This window comes from Battus philenor, unplaced genomic scaffold, assembly GCF_028537555.1.
Source record: "Battus philenor isolate CCGP_79_NKW_IND1 unplaced genomic scaffold, ilBatPhil1.0.hap1 SCAF_20, whole genome shotgun sequence".
In the NCBI taxonomy this organism is placed as follows: Eukaryota; Metazoa; Arthropoda; class Insecta; order Lepidoptera; family Papilionidae; genus Battus; species Battus philenor.
The window spans coordinates 10,741,840-10,766,140 of record NW_027181683.1 but is presented as its reverse complement, the minus strand read 5'-3'; the positions used below and the strand labels follow the sequence as shown (position 1 = coordinate 10,766,140).

Below are 24,301 nucleotides of genomic sequence, written 5' to 3'. Positions count from 1 at the left end.
AAGAATGTAGCTAACCGCCGCTACCGCTGACAATGCATATTTCAAAATTTTGGCACGATTTGGTAAAACTATAGTTTATCAGATTCAAAGCCATCATATCCAAAATAAAACAGAACAAAAAGATCTCGCGCAGAGGGTCGTTGCGCAACTCAAGAAGTATGATGTCGGACAAGTTTCAGACCTCCATCAGCTTCCAGGGCAAATATTTACGATGCGCTAAAGAAACGGCTTTTGTCCGTCTACGAGGGATCAGAAGCTCCGGCTGCACCAACTACTATGTTGTTAGAAATGATGCTGTGCTACCAAAAGACTTCCGAGCTGCTATGACGCATCAGAGGTATCTTTCACAAGAAGCACAAACACACTACAAATAGTTTGAATCATTCTTCGACCAGCTCATGGTTCATTAGTTCTTATTGTCGGCGAACGCATCAGAAAAAAAACTGGTCCCGATGATGTAGCTGTGCTTGTTCACAAAATATTAAAGCGATCACAGGAAATTGCAATTCCACACGCTATAGAAATAAAACGCACGAAAATCAAGGTTGTGAAAGAAATTCCCAAGCCGTCACTCGAAATCGTCGACCTGAAGCGAAACCTTTGCGTTTAAGACTTACACTACAATACTATTGTATACCTATCCTGGGATCACTGATTCATCATCAAAGTTGATGTTTTGTGATGTACCTATTACAAGGTCGAAGGGAAACTACAAGAGCCAACCTTGCAGGAGTTTTAAATATAACCCATCAACCCATAGTCAGAGTCAGTGTAATGAAAAAAACCACACAATACACGTGCACAAGGGTGTGAATGGCAAAATAAACACTAACATTAAAAAAAATATCTTAAGTAAGGTTTTATTTTAAGCGACTTTTTAAAAAATTAGTGTTATAATTAAATTGTATGACATAATAATTCATAACTAATATAGCCTTTAAGTAAAAATTGTTACTGTAGATATGTATATACTGATATGTAATTTGTTACTGTATTAAGTTTAGGATAAATATATTAGATTATTTAGATATACGAGTTTTATTCCCTACCTGGTAAGCACGACCTCTCATACACTAATTGCCTGCCAGTTTCGCTCATGGACGAAATTCCCGCTGGTGTGTAATAAGTTGCGTTGACAATACAAGCATTGTGTTAGTGTTCCGTATGGAACTTTCATTCAATTTAAGATAGAGAACCTGTTTCTACACCTAAAGCTCTCTATTAAAGAATTAATCTGTTAAACACTTTGGAGTCTTCAGGTTCCAAATTCACGACTCAAATTTAGCGTCGCAAGTTTTACGTAAAAAAATTAAATAAGCCATGTATTTATGGGAGTAGTATTCGCTCACAAACAAAAGATAAAAAAGCCGCCTTCGTAGCAAGTATACTACACCTAATAATTATGTTCGTCTAGCAAATTTGCGCCGAGACACAAACTCTTATAACCATCCAAAATGGCAAAATAAATAGTAGTTTGTCGTCTTTTCTTTTTATAATCTTAACCAAATTAACCCTTACACGCATGACTTTTACCTTTACTTTAAAAATATATATATCTCGCAGATAAGTACACTGCAATGCAGGAAAAAATAGAAAAAAAATATTGCATTTACTTTTAAGTGGTATGTTGTGGTTATGTTGTAATAATGAAACCATAAACAATGATAAAACATTTTATTGGACATTACATAAGATAAACAAAACAATTTCTAATATTAAAATAAAATTAAGTACTTTGCTCTTAACACTATGGTAAATAAATCTACATGCATCGCGTATCACCGTTGTCGTTACTTACTGTGACAACGGAATATTCGCGGAAAATAAATACTGTTCTCTCTTCTACATTGAAAAGAGGAGAATAAAAGAGATAATTTCGAGATTGCCTTTAGTGTTTAGATTATGGTGCTTTGGTGTGATTTCTAGTCGGTATTGTGTATAGTATAGTCTTTAATTTTCCCAAAAAGATAACGTAATCACTTTCCAAATAACCCAATATTCTAGTATAGTATTTGGTAACATTATACAACATTGTGCAACAATATAAAACGGAGCTATAATATATTTTTTTCTTATAGTCAGTTTTTAATTTTGTTTTTAATTAAATAAACATGCAAAAATAGTTTTCATATTAGTTGTCCACATATATTTATGACCAATTTTAGAGAGAAATGCTTCCTCTAAACATCATGATAATTCGGAGTATCTAAACAATCCATACCATTGGCAGTAAATTTCCCATAGGAAGAGTGTTTACTGCTATTGATATCTAGCCTCAACGGTTAAAGGGGTGTATTCTAATGGTTTTATACTAATGTATTTAACTAACACACTATAATAGTAATAAATGTTACGTACCATAAAAATGTAGTTTTTTATTCATGGCAAGACTAAATAGAGTAGGCAACGGCGCATTTAAAAAAAGTTAATAATAAGGTATAATACAATTTATCTCATTTTATGTAACTTGGGTTAAGTGTTTTAAAAATAAATTCTTTAAACAGATAGCATTTCTTATAAGTTGTACATTTCAACAAACCGGTGTAAGCCAAAAATTTTGAATTACAAAATCAAATGCAGAGATTTTTGATCAATTTCGACTTTTAACGAAACTTTAATAATTTTCAATTATAATTTATTTGACGAAAACTTTAATATTCGAATGTCGCAGTCCCTAAATATATTTACAAGAACACAAATAGGAAAGCTTCACAGTACAACTGTAAAGCCTCCCTTCATCATCTCACTGGTACAAGGCCATCACACTCCTCAAGATTTGTGGTCCAGACGATGCATGCGTATCATTGTGGTGGTTTATTATTCCAAATACTCTCATCTAATTGCAACTGCACCATTTGGTTTGAGGCTAGCGAACCTTCGCCCATCATCAGCTGGACGTTCAGTTCACCGAGCTCCTTGAAACATAAGACGTGAACATGAACAATGTTGTATTATTATTATCAACTTAACTGGATAATATTTTATATTGTATTAGTACTGCTGTATTTGTATTAGTATAACATATTAGTTTATTTTACACTTAGTTCCAAGAATTGCTCAAATACAGTGACACTATACTACTACTACTACTACTACTACTACTACTACTACTACTACTACTACTACTACTACTACTACTACTACTACTACTACTACTACTATACAGTGACAGTGGGCGTGGCACATCGCTGTTGCAAAAGGATCTAGCATCTAATGGATTCAGGCGTTATTTTGCGGAAGTCCATCCTGAGTAAGAAAAGGACCAATATATAGCTACTTCCGGCAAGATGGAAGTAGACATGTAGTACATGGTGTAATCTAATATATAAAATTCTCGTGTCACGGTGTTCGAACTTGAACTCCTCTGAAACGGCTCGACTGATTTTTACCAAATTTAATATGCGTATTCAGTAGGTCTGAGAATCGGCTACTATCTATTTTCTATACCCCTGAGTGATAAAGGTTGTTCACACTTAAATTTTTTTTTATTTTTTTAACGAAATTTTTTTGGTTTTATTTTTTTATGATACAGCATACAAGAATACATACAAGCATAAATTTTCACCCCTTTACGATCAACCCTTATTTTTTATTTTTAAATTATAATATCAATTTTTTTTGCAAAACAACGTTTGCGGGATCAGCTAGTTAGCTATATATTGGTCCTTTTCTTACTTAGATCTTTAATGGTGACCAGGAGCCGGTAGACCCTTACTAGGTGAACCAACTATAAAGTCAATTAGCGGGAAGTCCCTGAATGTGGGCAGCACAGGTCCAGTCATCGCGACCATCTTTTATGGGAGGCTTAAGCCTTGCAGAGGGCATCTATCGGCTGACATGATGTTGGAATACATTAATTACAAAATAAAACATTGACTGAAAATTTTAACATTAATGCAAGAAGCCCTGAAACTGACAGTGAATCACATAATGTTGAACTAGAGCATTTTATAAATAGTCATATATGCTATCCTTTATTTTCATCTCATTAAGTCTATAAATCTATAATATTTTTCTCTAATATTATATAAATTAATAAAAGTATTGACCTAAATGTTTACTTGCCCACCTTTTTAGAAAATAATTATGTAAACGCATCTTTACATTTTAATATAAACTGTAAAAATTAAACAAATACTATTATAAATAGACGTTAGATTATCTGGTCTATGGTTTAAGGTACAAGACTTAGTAAGTGAATATTAAGCCTCTCAAGTAGAAGCCTGTGTTACCAACTAATAATAACTTATACATTGTGATTGGTTATTGGTTGTAGATATAAAAGTTTTAAAAGAGTTAATATATAGCTCATTATTGTTAGTGTTGGGTACGCAAAAATCAATGATTTCAGAAATAATAAATAACGTAATGATATAGTAAGAAAAAGATTTTGAGATTTAACTTTTTGTACTGTCTGTAGCCCTGTCGAATTCCATCAGAAAAACTAAATTAATCTAACTTATTTCAGAGTGACAACTATAGACAGGATAGTGTAAATTAATCCTTTTTAAACTTTTACACTCATATACAATCACCCTGTATATTTCCTGAACTAAGACAGGACTAACCTCTCCGCTACCATCGATAGGCATGGGGTATGAGCTGGCCTCAAGTTCGGTCTCCTCGTGGGACCCCTGCAAGATCTTCGGCCGCCTCGGATTCTTTGCAATTCCTCTCCCGCGTCGCACTGGTTGGAATACATCTGCAAACGTCAATTCTTTATGAAAGGACACCAAGTGGCAGCCATGGGCCGGTGGACGCTGCGGCGATAACCCTCCTCCCACTACTTTTGTTATTTATGACCTCCGTTTTAATGGGCCCTCTCGTTCCCCATGCCTTTATGAGGCAGGGATATTACAAATTCGGGTAAAATGAGTTTATCAATTGTTATTCTACATTCTCTTTTGTCCTTCATATTATGTTTCATTCTGTCATTCTTCTCTAGCAGATCTTTCATCTACATTCCTAGATCACAGTACATTTTTTTTATCACAGACTCTTTATGTTTCTTTTAATTATTTACACTTCTTTTGTTATTTTACTATATTGCACTATGTTACTACCCTCAATTTAAAACCTCGCGAAAGTCGCTGTTTGCGCGCAGCATTAGAGATGTCATTGTGTCGATCTTTGGGGGGGGGGACGGGGGGGAGTGCGTCTTGCTGGGGGTCTATCGGCCGACATAAAAGAATTGATGAAAAAAAGTTGAAAATGTTGTATTCATTACCTGAAGCGACGGGAGGCGGTTCACAGGTGATCTTGGTGCGAGGCACTCCGCTGAGCAGAGACAGGGCGCGAGCGCTATTCGGCACTATACTGGTGGATCCCTACAACATCAATCATCATATCATTTCAGCGGTAACACGTCCAAGGCTGGACATAGGCCTCCCCCATAGATTTCCAATAGTACTGGTTCATGCATGCATCCAGCGTCTCCCGACCTTGACAAGGTTCTATCCACCTTGTAAGCTGATGTTATGCGTTACGCTTGCCGGTGGATAGATCTTAAAAAGATCGTGGGAACCACCTTAGGGCAAGTCCCATGTCCAGTAGTGGACGTGTTATGGCTGAAATGATGATAATGGCCGCGCCTTCTGCTAGAACTTTGGTTAAAACCAAAAGATTTACGCAATGCAGACAAAACAAATATTTTTATGAGACATAAAGATTCGAGACTAACGTTATTCATATGAGGCTAAAAATTTACAGAATCCATATCAACTCCGAGTTAAAAAGTCTTTTTAAATACAAAAGGTTAAGGTAGGCAACTTAAAGTGCTTTACGTTTTTTCTTTAAGACATAAGCTACTTTTTGACGAAATTTATTAATACTATAAAAATCTAATCAAGCAGATTAGGTTATAGGTTCGTTTATATAGGGTGATCGGCTATATACGTAAAAGCTTTAAAGGAGTGAAGCTATAGCTCATTTGTTAGCAACAAGATTTTATGCCTATTTTCTATCACTCCGTATCAAGTGATCACTGAAAAAAAAACTTTCATTAAAATGCGAATGGCAAAGTACTTCTAGCAGTACAAAGTCTGCAGTAATCCGAATTCTGTAAACGCTTCTTAATATATTATCATTACGTTATTTAATATTTTAAATGTGCTATTAATTTATCACACGCTTTTAAACTTAAAAATCACCCTGTATATTATTACCAGGAATTGGAGTATACCTTCTCAAAGGACATCTTGGTGATCTCAATCACCCGGCCTTGCGTGATGTTGTTGTCGCGGATATGCTGCATTATCTCATCGTACGTGGGGTTTAAACCTTTCATCTGACGACGAGAAAAAAAATAATGACATAGTAATCTGGTTAAAAAGCTATATCAAAATTCTATTATACAATAGTTTTGTGAAGACCTGGGGTAAATAGGCTAGACCTGGCCAGTATTAACTTTGATATAGAAAAGAAAACTTTTAAATAATGACTACGTTACTCGTATAGACACCATATCAAATATTTATCTATCAAAAGCCGAACTGGTTTTGAAGAAAAAAAGGAAGTAACCTGGTTTTCCTTACTTTTCTTTCAAGCTGATAGACGCCCATTGCAAGACCTATGTCTTGCATCTGACGACGAGAAAAAATAATGACATAGTACTCTGGTTAAAAAGCTATAACAAAATTCTATTATACAATAGTTTTGTTAAGACCTGGGGTAAAATACATACGCTAGACCTGGCCAGTGTTATATTTGACATCGAAAAGAAAACTTTTAAATAATGACTACGGTACTCGTGTAGACACCATCTATCAAAGCCAAACTGGTTTTGAAGAAAAAAAAGGAAGTAACCTTGTTTTTCTTCTTCTTCTTTTGAGGTGATAGACGCCCATTGCAAGACATAGGTCTCCCTTAACGATCGCCACAATGATCAGCTTTGCACTGCCCGTATCTAGCGAGTTTCCGTGATCTTCACTATATCGTGGGTCCACTTATGGGGGAACCTATATACGCCGTAAGGTATACACTTAAGTAGCTGGATACGAAGCGCAAGACCGACCAAAGCCATTTATGAGGTAAAAGAAGAAAATGATTCCATTGTTGTTTTTGTTTAAATACAGTGTTTCTGAACGGCGGTGTTTATTAAGAGTATCACAGTCATCATCACATTGGAGAATCTTTTTTCCGATGTAATGTAAGGCAGGCTGAGCTTGTGTCTTTGACGCCAGGTCTTAACAAAACTATTATATAATAGTCAGTATATAGCACAGTAATAGTCCACCAATACCTCGCTTTGCGTCATTTCGTTTTGCGTTTTTTGAAAGTTTCGACGCTGCTTAATTAGTACTAATTTTCGCTGTGCGTCGTTAGATTTTCTAGGTTGCGTTGTTTTAGGTTCGAGTCTATTTTTTTTAATTTTCTTTTTTTTTCTAAAAGATGGCAACACTTTTGTTTCTAATTGCGCTATGCCATCAAAACTCGGGGATTCCCGTTCTAACTAAAAACAATGCAATTTGAATACAGTTTCATCTACACTTTGTTTTGCTAATTTTAGAGTTCAGTTTCAATTACATAATGTGTGGTAATGTAGTGTGTTGTGCTTTTTTTTAAAAGAGATTAATAATTTTTTATAAATTTTTACGTTTTATTTCTGGTTACAAAAAAGGTAAATATTTTTCCAATTTATTTATTAACCGAGTTATATATATTTTTTTTTAATGTTTACTTTGTCCATTTTTTTTAAAAAAAGTAGTATTTTCGTAACCCTGGAACTTTTCTTCGATCTTCTTCTTGAAAATCTTAGTTCACTTTGCGGCGTTTCAATTTGCGTCATGTTTTTTGGAACGTAACCACGACGCAAAGTGAGGTATTGGTGTAGTAACAATGTCATAAATTTATTTTGTAGTGGATGCGGTTATGTGGGTACCTCGAAAACGACGATATGTGTGGGATGTTTGAGCCGGAGATGCGTGCGCAGGTCGGAGCGGATACGGAAGCGCTTTGGGCAGCGCGGACACGCCCACGCGCGGACACCAGAGTGGATCAATCTGTGGTTGCGCATGGCAGTCGACCTGGTAATAAAAAACATTATCGATCTGTATATCCGATCGATGAAATAATTTTATTATTTCGTCCAATTATATGTACCATTTAATGCATATACTATTAAATAAGAATTCTAAACATTTTTTGTTATTTTGGAACTTCTGCAAAATACCAAGAGAAGTAGTGTTAGCACTCCTGTTTTGTTTAACCTGACACCGCCTAAAGAATTCTGAAGAGACTCAAACTATTGAGTTCTGAAAATATGTATGGTCTAGCATAATCACGATGGAAGACTTTCATAGAAGATTTTTATATTCATCAGTGATTAGCAGTATCAGTCCAAATCGAAAGTCCTGTTCTGCAGGAAAAACTCATAATAAACAATACTCTTCCAATCCTGCTATAAACAGCGTCGCTTTTATCGCGAGTTAATCCGGTTTTGCCAATAAGTGGAGGCTGATCAATTTTCAACCACGACTTTTTTCACACGTTTTTCTAGCACTTAGAACTCCATTATGATCACCAATTATCAACTTTAAATTCTTCACATTCACAAACGCGCTTAATATTAGCCCAAGGCTTGAATGGTCGCCTATTATGGGGTTATAAAACGACGTCATGTAAGTAGCATATATGTTTCAATCTAGGCCTCATTGGCAAGACTTACGCTCCCTCAAAAAGCCAAAGATTATGCTGGGGATTTCTCTACGAGATCCAACTAGCGATGAGGATCCGTATACAAACGAAAAAAGTAATCGATACAGCCCAGCAGATTTAATATTAATAAATCAAGTGGCAGCCTAAGGGCAGGCCAAGGAGATAAAGTTTTCTAGAATGTAGACCTTGGATCGGCAAGTGTAGTGATCCATAAGGCGGACAGACGCCATTGTTAAAGTATCTATCGTAATAACACTGGATGCAAGTCACTACCATCCGGTTTTGTTTAAAAACTATTGGGCAAGCTTATGCCCAGCGGTGGTCGTCCTAATACTGACGTTTTGATGATGTAAATAGATTAAAGATGAGATCTAGATAAAAAGTGTTCTTTTGGCATGTGGTAGCCCGTATAAGGCGCAGAGCCCAGACGGCTTTAAAGACAGCCCAGCTCCAGAACCTCTAGGGCATGGTTGCACAGACTTATTAAGACTAGAGGCCACTCGGGCAAATCATGAACTGATGGCGGGCCGGCCGCCAGAAGTATAGGTAATTAAATTTTTTTGGTTTTATTCTGGAATAAAATATTCAATATTTTTCGAATGTACGAGAGTATTATTGTTGCTGTCGCTGGGCCACCAGTATTCGACCGGTTGGACGCGGTCTGTGCATCCATGCATCACAATTTCACCGAATTGGGAGTCCACCGAGCTCTTAGATCGCTTCAGCGGATGCTGCATGGAGTAACTAATCTCAAGGGCCCCACAAGAGGACCTTGGCATGGGCTGTCATTCGTCGATAATACTAGTAAATTTCTATATATAACAACCAGATGTCTTGTCGGGTAGATAAGTATGTGGTAGGTGCCTGACCGTCGGAAGGCGACGCCGCATACGTCGCAGGGGTATGGTCGCTCGCCGGTGTGAACACGCAGGTGTTCGTTGCGCACGGAGGCTGAGCGAAAGGCGCGCCCGCACACTGCGCACGCGTGGGCACGACCCGCACGCGTGTCTCCCTCGTGCCCGTGCACCTCTCTATAACAGCGTTCTTGTGTTAATATTTTTTTAATACCTATTTCCATCACCCTGTATAAAATAATCACTATAAAACTATTGGAATACAAGTCCAATAACTTCTGGAAGTATAGTCTATAGGTACATGTATAAGAACATTAACTTAGTACATATCATTGACAGCAAAATAAACTATACGTTCATCTGTTTAAAGCTTTTTTTAAATAGTACTTCCCCTGTCCCGGGTACACAGGGATAACAGTTACAATCATAATATAATTAAATTTCTTATTTTCATACTGTTCTTTTCCCATGTTCATATCATTCATTCATTCCTTTTTTAATCATTTCGTTCTTTGTCTTTCATACCGCGCCTCATTTACGTCGTCTTTTCTCTACGAATAACTCCATGCACGATTCGTTCGTATATATGTCGTTATATTCAGTCTATTTGTATCTCTTTATACATATTTCTTCAAAGCTTTTACACCTAATTACCTTCCAACTTGTATCTAATATATAAAATTCTCGTGTCACAGTGTTCGAACTTGAACTCCTCTGAAAAGGCTTGACCGATTTTTACCAAATTTTATATGCGTATTTAGTAGGTCTGAGAATTGGCTACTATCTATTTTTCATACCCCTAAGTGATAAGGATAGTCCACCCCTAAATTTTATTTTAAATTTTTTAGACAATTTTTTTGGTTTTTATTTTATTATGATACAACATACAAAAATACATACAACCCTAAATTTTCACCCCTCTACGATCAACCCTTATCTTACATTTGTTAATTAAAAACTTTATTTTTTTTTTTTGCAAAACAACGTTTGCGGGATCAGATAGTATCTATATAAAAACAGAATCCTTACTTCAAATGTCGTTGCAGGGCAGCTGGTTCGGTGAAGTTGTGCCCGCACTTGCAGCAAGACGTGGCGCGCGACGAGTACGCACGGACCTGCGTATCTGTACCTGTTGCAGGCATGACGTCATTGAGAAGATCATATCAGTCGATAGACGCCCACTTCAAGGCCCAGGCCTTCGCTGCCCGCTTCTAGAGACCTTTAGTCTTTACTCAAGAACCTTGCGGCCTCAACGACCATCGGTTTTACGAGAATATAATAATAACTTTTATATCCTTAGCATTCGAAATGAAATTAAAAACCACAGGCTAAAAAACATCACAATAGGCACAGATTGTCTTAGAGTCTTATATTCGAAATTACGAGAAATTTTAAGAGATAAAAATGAGAAAAATTTGACATATCGCTATTGTCATTGAAAGTTGTTCATAAACATTTCAGTTTATGTAGAACTAATTTAACTGTTGTTCAGTGGTGGTATTTTTCGAGATGTAATAGTTGTGGTTATATATTTCAAACTTTGTTGAATTTGTTATATAAATAGTGCTTCATGTAGAATTTGAAGCAGACAAAAAACATCTCTTTTCATCTGTATATAAGATTCATTTCCATAAATACTATATCGTAAAGATATTTTGAAAACAGAAGGTAAGTTATAGATGTCCAAACATTTTTAGTTGATTCGCTTGGGAATATATACTTGTTGCTGCGATTATGAGACACTTAAGCCCAGTTATGGGAGTGGGACTACTTCTTACAGATTACATTAAGACACATACATAACGACTTGAAGGCTACATATTCAGATGAAGAAGGATTAGAGTGGCCTTACGCCACGACCAGTTTTCTGCTTAAAATTTAACTTTCCAGTTCTACTTGTCAGGTAGTCTCAGAACATAGTTTCTCTTATAATATTAGTTTATTTTCGACACAAACCTAAATAATGAACTTAAGTTCCGCGCGTATATTATGTATGAAAATGGAATAAAAATGTCGTAAAATAAACAAACAAATCATACCTTGTTCGTCGCTCATGGAAAGCATCGCGTCGCTATGCTCCTTCTGTCTATGGGCGTAGAGTGCAGTTTTGTTCGGCAATACCTCGCTGCAATCTCTACACGGTATTCTGCTTGGGAGATTAAACATTTGTGTAGTAATACAACGGCGTCCGGTTCACTAGACATTGATTATTCTTAAGTACTATTCAGTAGCAGTAGGCAGGCATAGCGATCAGTACAGATGGTCACTAGGATTAAGATTCTAAAGTGGAGACCACAGACCGGCAATGGCAGCGTCCAATGACAAGTTAAGCAGATATAGATTGATATAGATTGCTTCTAATCGATCCTATTCAAAATCCAACAGTGAGACCAACAGTGGACATCCTGTGGCTTAAATTACGAAAACAAACCAATATTTCTTTAGGCAGGAATTTGACTCCCACAGCAACAATAATTTAAGTTTTTGGTTTATTAGGAAAGTTAGTTTCACACAGGGGAAAAAGAGTCCCACCGTCAAATTTGTGGGCTGATCAAGTGCAAAAGCCATCCTTTTATTCTATACATAACAAGTCACATAGTCTCGCACTACAAGGCATACGTCTAGGCATAGGATCACCGATCTTGCACTGCCCGCATTCAGCTATTTCCCGTATTATTGACTATTTCAACGGTCCACCTAAAGAGGGACCTATTCATATCACGTCTACAGCCTTGTGGTCTTCACTAGAGGACCTTTCAATAGTTTATATGAGCGTTGTGCCCCAGCCGCTGGTACTTCAGATGTAATTCTTCGAGCTACGTCTGTGACATTCGATCTCGCTGTGAAGTTCCAGTTTCACCATTGTTCTATTAGCAACCTGGAACCTCCTTATATGGACCACCGTAAAAGAAGACTATGGCCACGTTTCAGATTAGACGTAACACACTGATCGTGGCCTTCGTCTTGCTGGTGCAAATAATTGTCATTGCATCATGGTTTCGTATCAGGACTACGGAGTTTCATCATCATCATCATTTCAGACTTAGGAAGTTCACTTCTGAACATAGGTTTCCCTTAGACACTTCCAATAGGACCGGTTGGATGAGACCTGATTCCAGAGTCTTTATTCCACCTTCAGGTCGGACAACATCCGCTGCTATTGCTTGTCCGTAGTATCCACTTCAAAACTTCAACACTCCAGAGGCCATCTGTTCTGCGCGCTATGTAACCTGGTCACTGCTACTTCAGCTTTCTTTTTATTTCCTAAATCGTTCTGGAGAAAATACGACCTTCAGGAACGCAGAAACAACAAATCAGCAATATATACTTGTAATCCTCTCGTGCGATCTTAGTGGCTCCGCCTCCGTCTTCCGGGCCGCTCTTACCGTGCATCTTTTTCCTGTGGTACGCCACACTCCAACTGTTTAATTGAAAAATTATATTATTATCATGATTTACAATAAAACCTGAAACTTGACCTGTCTGTAAACATATTTGTAAGCATTAGGTAAAGCTACCTTTTGTAATACCCGTGCTTAATACTGCGGTAGCAAGCACAGTGTTCTTTCGGTTTTTTTTTCTTTCACAATTCTTCTGTCATTCCCTTTCGCTCTATAACGCCTTCCATTCATCCCTCATTGCTATTTTACATTTTCTTTCTCTTATATTTTTATTGATTTTGGTGATTTTTTTATAGGTTTTTATTTTTATCTATCACTATGCTTATTATTTTTCTACATAGTAGGAGGAACTCTTCTTTGGTATCTTCTTCTCTAATCAGGGAGGCTATTCTCTTTCGGTTTATTAGTTCCTGCACCTTTTCACAGAAAAAACACTATAATAGCTATGCGTTCTTTTATAGCAATGGTTTAGTAACATCGTAAGGATTTTAGTCGGTGCAAGTGCGATTTAATACATCAATGCCCTCCGTAAGAGCAGGCCATCATGTCAGCTGATAGATGCTGACTGCAAGCCCTAAGACTTGACTGACCGGCTTTGCGCATTCCACATCCAACGACTTCCCAAGGTCTTGTCTTTAACAACGACCGGCTGATGATAGCATGATAATTTTTCGGTGTCTAAACACAAATGCGAAGGTATTTCAAAAATAATGAAAGTAATATTCAGTTCCTTTAAGAGTGACCTGTTGGGAAAGGTCAGCTCGCACTGGTTACACTTGTAGAGGAAGTTCTCGTTGGCGTGCTTCATGCGACGATGCACCTGCAGGTATGTCCAGTGCAGGTACGAACGCCCGCAGTCCTGGCCCAAAGAAATATTAATCTATAAATTGTAACTCATATGGTTTATTTCATCTAGTAGTAGGTCCACATTACTATAGTTCGTACAACTATAGCAAGTATTTGCAATAGTATGATCCATTACTTAAGTAACTTACCTTCAGCGCTCTTACAAGCATAACACAATAATATACACTACAAATATTTTATTACGCAATACAGAAAGGCTTCGAAACGGGTTTTAAAACTCTCGCTAACGGAGCAGAAGGCTCCGAGGCAGCGCCATCTTTGGGAAGGCGGGAAAAAGGAGACGAACTGTGCGACATCTCTTGAGCTATTTCTCACACCCTCTGTTATTAGCGGGGAGGCCCTCATTGTTACAGAGAACGCACGGAGGCGGTTTCTCTGTAGCTGGGGGGTGCTTGAAGAATGTGTTAGAGTGAATAAAGTGATAGTGTAGTTAAAATGAAAGCCTATTCCAAATCTTCATTTATAGCGTTATTGTAATTAAAAATATGCTTATAATAAATTGAAAAAAGGGTTAGACACTTTCCGCACCGAATAAAAGAAGGCTGAAAAAGAATCAATCTAGCTACGTTTTATTGACTATTAAGGTTAAGCCCGTTGGTTGATCTATAATTACACTTAATTTTATTTTGTCCTATTATACTCGCAAGCCAGTGCTAGTTTAAGAGATTTGCTCAAGTCGCGATTTTTATAATTTGGATGTAAACAGTCCCGGTTTATTTTATTGTCGTACATTTCTAAAAATCTATCTTGGTTAGAAGTCCACCTATCTACATTTTATTAAATCACAGAAAACAATATTTTACAAAATAGTAAAATGAAACAAAAATTTCACTTTTAATCTGCACTTACGAGCCACTGGCATTGTAAAATTTCATGCAAATTTACGTCCGAGCGAGAGGTTAGAGGGAGTTCGGGTGGCGAGTAAAAACAAAAAAAAAATTGAAGTAGCTTGCATGCCACTAGCTGACCCACTTACGTGCGAGTTACTGGTACAATGCGGTCACTTGGGGCAATTAATTGTAAAGTCACTCGCTTCCTGTTTCTAGCCCCCAATAAAAGGGCTTTTAAGTACACTTCTCAGTTCATTACATCGAAGGTCCTAGCAAAGAGGTATAAAGTTTCTTTTAAATAAGAGATCAGAGGGAATTAGTCTCTCTTTTATTAAATTAAGGCATTAAGTATGCCAAGTAAACGGACATTTTACTACAATGTAAACACATCCTTGCACTTAAATCACCTCGCATAGAAAATGTTTGACAACAGGAAAGCCTCCGTAACCCAGGATGCCGATGGCAGATGGTCCAGCCTCCGAGGTGCCGGGGCACTTTGCGGACTTCTTGCAGTCCGCTAGGGAGCGCTTGTAGAAACCGTGGGTAGTCTTATGTGTGGTACACCTTTAAATATTAATAATTAATACAATCTGATTCTACTACTTTACATATATCTTAGTAAGTATAGAGAAAAATGACAATTGAAGATGAAAGTTAACTAAAAATGTTTTTATTACTTTCGATATGTTATTATTTAATGTTTATATTTTTTTTTATATATTATTAATAAAACTTTCTGACTAATAACAACATGACATTAAAAATTATACATCGATCACAAAATTGACTTGCATATTTAAATTTAATATCAGTAAATATTGTCTATTGCAATTGGACAGATATTACAGGTGGTTAAAAAATAATGTCATAATTTGAACCGGCAGCCATATTGTTATAAATTAAAAAAAAAACAGCACTGTTGTTAAATTGAGGTTATTTGAATGTGTATTTTAATGATATTAATATAAAATAATTTTATAACTCAAATGACCACCTCTAGAGCTGAGGCATAATTATTAGCTTTTAAGGCTTGTATGGTGCGTGATTTGTTGCTGTAAATGTGGACTAATTTTGCAGTTTGCAGTACACTTGATTGACCAAGCACTTGGAGACGAAACTCAAGCAGTAACAATAATTCCACATCCTTGAGGTTTATATAGCTATATAGCTTATTGACAACTAACTCTCTCTATATATCTACATTATAAATGTCAAAGCACAGTAAAATTTGGTGCCATTTATAAAAATTAAGGCGCGTTCATATTATGACATTACTTTTGCGCCACCTGTTATGAATTCAAAAATCAAAAACCTTACCTGGAATATGTAGCGAAGCTCACTTTGCAGATATGGCAGGTAAATGGATTCTTCACGCCTTTGTGTATGACGCGGTGACTGTTAAGCGCGTCCTCCAAGTAGAAAACACTAAAACATTAGCAAAGATATTCAAAGTCATCTCTTATAGAGAGGAATACCAGAAGAATCCAAAATGATAGAAACTACAATCAAATGTAGCCCCCCCCCCCTATAATGGCATCGTTTACTTAAATCCATGAGGGCTCCAGACGCGTCCTGATTTGAAAAGAACCCACAATAAACCCTGTGGGTTTCTAGGTGTTCACTTTAAAAATATCGCGGTGCACTACATCAATAGATGGATCGAGGATGTATTAAAGGTCACAGGAACAATCTTTGTGGAAGGCTTACGCCTTGCTGTGGGCATCAATCAGCTGAAAAAAGGAAGAAAAATAATAACGACTATCGTTAACACAATTTTTCCTCGTCCATAGGAATTTCCAGAGGTAGGAACTGTGATTTCGGCCGCGAAGAGCCTAGTAATACAAAACTACTAGCCATAATAAAACACTTGAACTGAAGTAAATAGGTCCAAAATTATGGATACTTGTAACAATAGTAAGGCCCTTATTTAAATATAAGAGTAGAATATTAGTCTTGGTTAACAGAGAGAATAAAGATGGAGAACATCGCTTCACAGGAGTGTAAAGAAGAGTGTCAAGACCTTTTTAGAGTTCTGCAAAAAGATAATAGGAAGAAAAAATTAGCAATAAAATAATTAAAATATACAAAAGAACAAGAATAATGAACAAGAGTGATAAAAGAGCTGTGACATTAAAAATGTTAATTAAGTGCAATATAAGTAGTACAATATAAATAAGAATTAATAAATAAATTGTGAAACAAATGTATGAAAGTTAAAGAATAAAGAAATAATAATAAATGTAATATTAGTAGTAGAAACCTGGAGGAAAAGCGAAGGAAGTAAGGCAATGTATTAAAAGGAATATGAGATAATGTGAATGAATATAGAGGAAAGAATGAAAGGCATTGAGAAGAACGAAAGATAAATATGTAAATAAAAAACCATGTTGAAAAATTATTATGTATTATAAATAAAGAAGCTGTCCACCCATGGAGTTGAACAAGAGGCTACCAAAAAATTTAAGGCAAAAATACTATACAGTGGCATCCGTCTACTTACTCCTCGCAATACTCGCAGCGGAAGGCCTTCTCTATCTCAACGACCCTGATGATGATCCTCGCGAAGTCTGTCAGTGTCGCCAGCAGGGCTTCGCCTTCCGGTCCGCAGTCAACTTGTGGAGATTTCGCTGAAATAAAAGTAATTATAAAAATAAATTTACAAAAGTAAAATTCTTTTAAATATTATATAATAGCATAATTATTGCTTGAAAAATATTATTTGAAGAGAAGAGACATATTAGATGCCAAATACAGGTCGTTACTAGTAGGTTCTATTAGAAATCTATGTATCTGTGTATGCATGCATGAGTCTGTGTATGCAGGCATGAATCTGTGGTTGCATGCATGAGTCTGTGCGTGCATGTATAAGTCCGTGTGTGCGTGCGTAGATTTCATATATTCGTGTCTACCTTTCATGAAACTTTTGCTTAATGTTATTATATTCTAGTATCACGTTGAGGACGCTAGTCGGCGCTTTCCCTATACAATTTGTTGAAGGGTATAACTTGGCTATAAAGCCTTCTATAAATAAGACTTGAGTACATACCAATGACAGCGACGGACTGCGTCACGAGCCCGCTGGTAGGGGACAGCTGCACCGACATTTCGTTCTCTTCTTTAACAGCTGGATTCAGTTGCTCTATGCACTCCTTAGATTTGCCTGCATGTTCCTGTATTGATTTTGTTTTATAATAATTACGCTGTTAACACAGGCGTTCTATCAATAAATAAAACCGATAACGTCTTGTATATACTTCGGAGATTCATGCACCATAAAGCTAAATACAGTGTGAAAGGTTTTATAAATGATAATATAACTTGTTAATTACTGAGTGATCAAAATAATAATTAATTTGTCGTGAGCTCTTCTCAGATCAGGGCATCTAGAACCTTCGATTTCCAAACCTGAGTTTCATTCTAGTTTTTATAAAAAAAAGTATCTTCTAGCATTGTTATCATGACGGCAAAATTGATAATGAAATGAATACATAAATGAAAATTACGTCGTAGTTGAATGAAATTAATAGACAGTCCAGAGCCAGAAATGGTAGCAGGCGGACCATATAGGCCGCTGGGGTTTTCAGGTTCTGGACTGGAGACCACAGATCGGCGAACGCTGCATAGAACCTTTATAAAGAAGACTGGATGATACGGGGTAGGCCTATGTCTATCAGATGACGTCGTATTGCTGAAAATACGATGACTTTTGTATTAAGTCGAGAATTAAATCGATTTTTGTAGTCAGTTGATATTATGAGTATGGTAAAGTTCCTATTGGTGGACGTGACACACGGCTTATACATATGCCTCGCAAGTCTATTGGTGATGAAATACGTCGTATATATAGCTAACTTTTTATCTTTAAATGAAATGATAATGACGACGATGACATATCTTCGTAATTCTTCCACAGCTGACCTGCCGACTCAAAAACAGAAGTAGCAGTGGGTAAGGTTTCAGCACTACAGTTAAATGAGGAACTGGTAACCTCAGCATCACTGGAGTCCCTGAAGGCCCTTCCGCAGGCAGCACACACCAGCACCAGCCTTGGCGCCAGTTCTTCCTCATGCGCGCGTAGGTGCATTCGCAGACGGGAGCGGCGTGTCAATTGTTTCAAGCAGATGTGACACTGGAATGGCTTTATCTGAAACAGATATAATTGTCACTTGAAAATTTATATTTTATTGGTGGACACGCGACTAGCCATGTCAATTTGACAAATACAACCATTCCGTAACGGTGTTCCGTATGGAACAATCATGCTGTTTACTTCACCCATTGTCTTTCGTTTAATTTAGAATAGAGAAGCTTTTCCTTATTTCCAAAGTACCCTACTCATAAACAGATAACGTTAGCAAGGCTTCCTTTGCATTCCAGCGTAGATTAAGTGATAGGACTTAATAACGAATCAGAATAATACTAGATTAAGAAGATTTTGTAATACAAAATTTGGGGTGAGATGGTCTATTGTTAACGGCACAAAATTTCTTTAGAGCTTTTGTGGATATATTGTACATACGGTATTGAAAAACTCGTAAAAAACCTATTAGTCTAAATTTTTTTATGTGATAGTACTACCATATTAAGGAAATTTATAAACAGGATTACAAAACAAATTATATAGAGAATCCTGGGCTCCTCTCAAATAAAGGCGCCTGGTAGTTGTAGTAAAGGACGCCATTATAATACTCATTCTTTTCTTCAATCATCATTTTTTTTCTGACAATCATCACAACCGATCACTATAAATTATCACAAGTGACAAAAATCGTGATTAACAAAATACGTTTTTGGCAAAAAGTGATTGAAATTTTTGATGAAATAAATCTGGCAAAATCTAACCTAGCGTTCACACGACAGTGTGAATTACTGGTACAGCCACAAGTTTTTAGAGTTGAATTATTCTCGCACTTTCGAATTCAAATTCAGAATATCGATTTAAATTCATTTATTTAAAATTATTAACAGTATACGATTGTAAATATACGAGGAGAGATCATTTCGGGCCAACAAGACAGATTTAATATGTATCAGGGTGGTCTTTTATCACCTTTCGCTAAACGAGTACACTATTTTCATTACCAAACGTCAAAGTTATGATTGTAAAAGAAATCCTCTATTTCCAAGGTACTGAATTATAGTGGTACGTGGTATAATTATAGTCTTACCTGCAGATGAGTTACTCCGTGCTCATCAAGGGTCTGCTTATCGAGGAAGCGTTTACCACACGTCACACACACATAGCGGCGCGTGTCTGTGTGTGTCCGGCTGTGTTTCGTCAAAGTCGCCCTGCGCACACACACTATTGTACCACCATTTATGAGTTTCACACCAGTTGTAATCTATACAGGATGATTAAAAATGGGTGTAAAAGCTTTAAACGGTGAACATATTACTCATATATCAGCAAAAAGCTTCATAGATTTTACACCTAACTTCAATCCATCTGTATAAAGTGATCACTGAAATATATAACAAATTTATTTTTTCCATTAGAATGCGACAAGCCAATAACTTATAGTACTACAGTATGGAGCGACAGAGAGTAAATAATAATAATTAATATTGATATGAATTAATGAGAGTTTAGAAAAGAACTTTTTTACTGTATTGTATTTACGTTATTAATTGAATGCAAATGAGGTATATATTGACTCTTCTAAAGGTTTTACATATATAACCAATGAGGCTTTGTACGGAGTGACAATCAAATTGTTATATTAGAAAAGACCTGTGGTACCTTAAATAGAAGGTCTTCCCGCAGTCCTCGACCGGACATTGCCAGCGCTTCTGCTTGTGATGTTGGAAGTGGACGTGGTCGAAGAGTTCACTCTCTGTTGGAAAATGGGCGCCCTCGCACTCTGGACACACGTATTGACCATCGGACTTGAGAAGGTTCGTAGTATCGTGGAATTGCCTGTGGAGATCAATGATCTATTCCCAAATCTGTTTTCACCATGATAATCATGTCCATCTAGTGGGGGCCGTAGAGAACCTTTCCTAACGGTTGCACGAGAGATGTGTCATACCAACTGCCATATTATACAAGTAACTCTTCGAGCTACGTCTGTGACCTTGGTCTTTCAGCGGATCTCTGCATCCCAAAATATTTTTATAGAGACGATCATCGTTAGGACCGAAAGACTTTCGAGTGGTGACCAAGAGTCCATTAGGTGGACTTTGGACAAAGTTAATGCCGCGGGAAGTAGCTGGATGCGGGGAGCGTAAGACCGGACATCATTGCGATTTTAGGGGAGACCTTGCATTGAGCGTCTATAGGCTGAAACCAAGACGGAGAAAAAGAAAATAACTTACATATGAAATTTGAGTCGTACTTTAGACGTAAATGATTCATTGCAGTTATGGCAGGTCACGATCTGAGGATCCGAGGTCGGTTCACGGGTTCTTCTCTTACGGGGTCTCTGGAAACAGTTATTCTTTCCTTTTTTACTAGATAACGACTTGATCAGCGGATAGAACATCCACCTACCAGGACCGATGACCTGGTCATCTAAAAACGCTAGATGAAGGCCGTTTCCTACCAGTTTTATTGCAAATCTATAGTAAAGGCCTGTAAGAAAACGACCAATATTTAGCCACTTCCGCACATGCAGTGGTAGTCGTACAACAAAGTGCACCGCCCGCCAGCCCGCTGATAAATGCGTATGCGGCAAATAATGCGAATTACTCAACTACCACCGTTAAATCACTCAACACCTATTTCACCCCTCCACGGGGCATCCTCAGGAGTAATGTTACATATGTAATGGACTTCCGCAAAATAACGCCTGAATCCATTAGATATTTAAGGAAATACCTGTATCTAGTAGTGGGAATCCTACGGCTGAAATGACGATAATAATCTAATACCAGTAATATAAACTTCGCTGGTGACCTTCGCTAATTTGACCTTTTGCAAGGTTGCATAGTAAATCTTGTCGATAACACGCTCCGTTTCTTTCATACCGCCAAAATAAAATGGTAGCCATTTTGTTTATAGATCCAAGCACGAGGCGCTTGCACTAATTTGACCGTATGTACCCATTTAAAAGTCCTGAAAGTACACAAGATATCACGTTTGACATGTAGTCAATAAGGTTTACATTGCAACATTGCACCTTAAGGCTTCGTTACTGGTGATTGAATACATAGTATATGTCGGCAAAACCATATTGTAAAATTATGTTAAATCATATAGTGCTACCCCTTAAAAAGTGGGGCCGAGGAAAAAAGAACATGTGCACCGCGGCCTGATTGAACGGAGCGTCTGATACTTCCCCGTCTCACCGTGCTCATACCTAAGGAGTGGTACAGCGGTTTCGGTAACTGTATACTATAATTTTTTTTGTAAAGTTACTACTGAATATTACTTATGCTCTGAACTGTGTAAATATAATAAAATATCTATCTATCTATTATTCTACTTACGACCACAAGTAAATCATTGTTCACAGTCTCTTGCTTTTGTCTAGGCCTTCCTTGTGCTCTCTGAAAATTTATCAGCGCATAAGAAACAATTGAAGTGATCTTTAATATACAGGGTGATTAGTTACGTGTAAAACCTTTAAGGATATAAAGGTATAGCTCATTTGCCGGCAAAAACTTTAAAGCTTTTACACTTATTTACAATCATTATGAATGAGGTGATCACTCTGAAATTTGTTACATTAATAAATTTTTTTTCTATTCCTATACTAAAAAGGTCGTACCTACGGCTAAGAGAGAATTCATACTTGAACTACCTAGACGTTCTAAATTCAAAACACTTTGTTCAAGTAGGCATTTTTGATTTGTCTTTTTTTTTTAAATTATAAGTAGTAATCTACCACCTTTTCGGAATATTGATCCGCTAAGAACCGGCCAGAAATTCAACAGTTACTATTGTTAAATGAAACTTTACCCTGTTTTATGTAAATAAGTCAACTAACCAAGTCTTACACATTTCGATTAACCAACTACTCATGAATGGTATAATAAGATTTATTCAATAATATACTTTTGATATTAGATTTAAAATTTAAATGTATATGCATGCAGTCGGACGAAATTTTGACCTTACGATTTTATATTTATTTCGTGGATTTAAATGTTGTTGATGCTCATTCAGGACAAGACATCATCGACAAGCACTCTTTTATAAACCTGTATTTGTAAAGAGCAGAAAAAGTTTCTCGCCGGCTCGTCTCGGCAGAACTACCTTCCGAGCTGGCAGCAGCTTGCTCTAGAGATAGCAATGCCGACATTTAATGTTGATTGACGATTCGAAAGTGCCTGTAATAGCCTATTCGAATATTGAATATCTGGGTTTTAATTTATTTTTCTTGTATCCATCATATTTGATACCGTTTTATATAAATGTTTAAATTTTGGCGTACAAATAGTACGTTATTTAATTTATATTGAGAAGCAACCTTACGAATATCAATTTCTTTAAAAACATCTGTCAAGTTATAAATAGCCCGTAAAGGTCTTTTTTAAAATAAATATAGATAAAACACTATCAAAGTATTTCAAATATACATGTCCAGCGATAAAGGCTAGCATTTTTTTCATATAAGAATGTGAATTACAAAGAAAATTTAAAGTACGAATCTCTGATGACATTGTTACATTATTATTAGAATTGAAGATTCTACCAAACTGCGTTTTGTAATAAATGTAAATATGTTTGTGATTTAAGTTAATTTTCCTTTAAGTATTTTAAATATAACGCTTTGATGACAAATGAGAATTTAACGACGAATTTAACGGTTCTAGCAATCATGTTTGAGGGTAGTTCGAGATCTAGTTTAAAATTTGAATACCTAGTTTAAAAAGGTTAAACAGTTATAAGTGCAAAAATCTTTATTAATGTTTTGTAGTGCCATTGGCAACTCTAGGGTTCAAGGTTATTGTATCTAAGAAGTGAAGTCAGGATGCTATGATCTATGATTATAACTATTTAGTCTATATTTGTTGACGTACCCTCTGAATGACACTGTTATGTTAAGTTGTTCACGTAATTTCCTTTTTCAAAAGAAAATTCCAATGTGATACTTCGGCTATTATTCACATAGATATATGAAAAGGCGTACCCTGAAGAAGTCTTCTTCAGATGGAACACATATAACCGAGTCTTCTTTACCCTGACTTCGTCGCTTTCTACCACGTCGGCGGCACTTATGAGAGACCAGACTTTCCGAATTAGGAAATATTTGGCTGCAGAGGTATAAAACAGGAAAAATAGAATTATTACAGTAAAAAAAAACTTAGTTAAAATGACACGGCTAAATATGTTATCTACAAAAAATGGCGATGTAAATCTTTTTAAAAATCTATTCACCTGCAATTGTTACATTTATGTTTTTTTCTTATATTTGAGTCTTTCACTTCATCGTTTCCCTGAAAAGATAATTTTTCTTTATAAAGTTAAGCAATTTAAGTTAAAGCAAATATATAATATAAGTATACCGGTTGTTAGAATCCATATTTACCTAACAGATTCTTTTTAGCTAAGAAATTAAGGAGACGGCTTCGATTAGTAAAAAATAAAGCAATCATTTTAGCTGAATCGGGTGTAGTTTTTTAGCATACCTTCTACACTTAATAGGAATATGTTTTGAAAAGGAGCCAACGCATTAAATATACTTCCGAATAAGTGATTTTCATATCTTGTGCTTTTTTTTAATTGTATAACCCGTCTCGTGTTCACATG

The 24,301-nt window shown here is 36.4% G+C and overlaps 1 protein-coding gene across 1 annotated transcript in view; it reads right to left on the bottom strand.

Moving 5' to 3' along the window:
- Positions 1–2,776: 2,776 nt before the first annotated feature.
- The window catches only part of LOC137923041 (uncharacterized), a 34,292-nt gene continuing 12,767 nt past the window's right edge, over positions 2,777–24,301 (bottom strand). The window contains exons 9-29 of the mRNA XM_068766161.1: positions 23,930–23,988; positions 23,682–23,805; positions 22,036–22,095; positions 20,923–21,029; positions 20,348–20,524; positions 19,776–19,896; positions 18,596–18,751; positions 17,654–17,777; positions 17,108–17,234; positions 15,925–16,032; positions 15,015–15,171; positions 13,654–13,769; positions 12,838–12,930; positions 11,549–11,658; positions 10,539–10,638; positions 9,525–9,686; positions 7,880–8,024; positions 6,182–6,286; positions 5,228–5,327; positions 4,569–4,717; positions 2,777–2,915 (exon numbers count right to left, since the gene is read on the bottom strand). Of these exons, the coding sequence (XP_068622262.1) occupies positions 2,802–2,915; positions 4,569–4,717; positions 5,228–5,327; positions 6,182–6,286; positions 7,880–8,024; positions 9,525–9,686; positions 10,539–10,638; positions 11,549–11,658; positions 12,838–12,930; positions 13,654–13,769; positions 15,015–15,171; positions 15,925–16,032; positions 17,108–17,234; positions 17,654–17,777; positions 18,596–18,751; positions 19,776–19,896; positions 20,348–20,524; positions 20,923–21,029; positions 22,036–22,095; positions 23,682–23,805; positions 23,930–23,988 (2,514 nt within the window). The 3' untranslated portion in view covers positions 2,777–2,801. The remainder of the gene's footprint in view (positions 2,916–4,568; positions 4,718–5,227; positions 5,328–6,181; positions 6,287–7,879; positions 8,025–9,524; positions 9,687–10,538; positions 10,639–11,548; positions 11,659–12,837; positions 12,931–13,653; positions 13,770–15,014; positions 15,172–15,924; positions 16,033–17,107; positions 17,235–17,653; positions 17,778–18,595; positions 18,752–19,775; positions 19,897–20,347; positions 20,525–20,922; positions 21,030–22,035; positions 22,096–23,681; positions 23,806–23,929; positions 23,989–24,301) is intronic.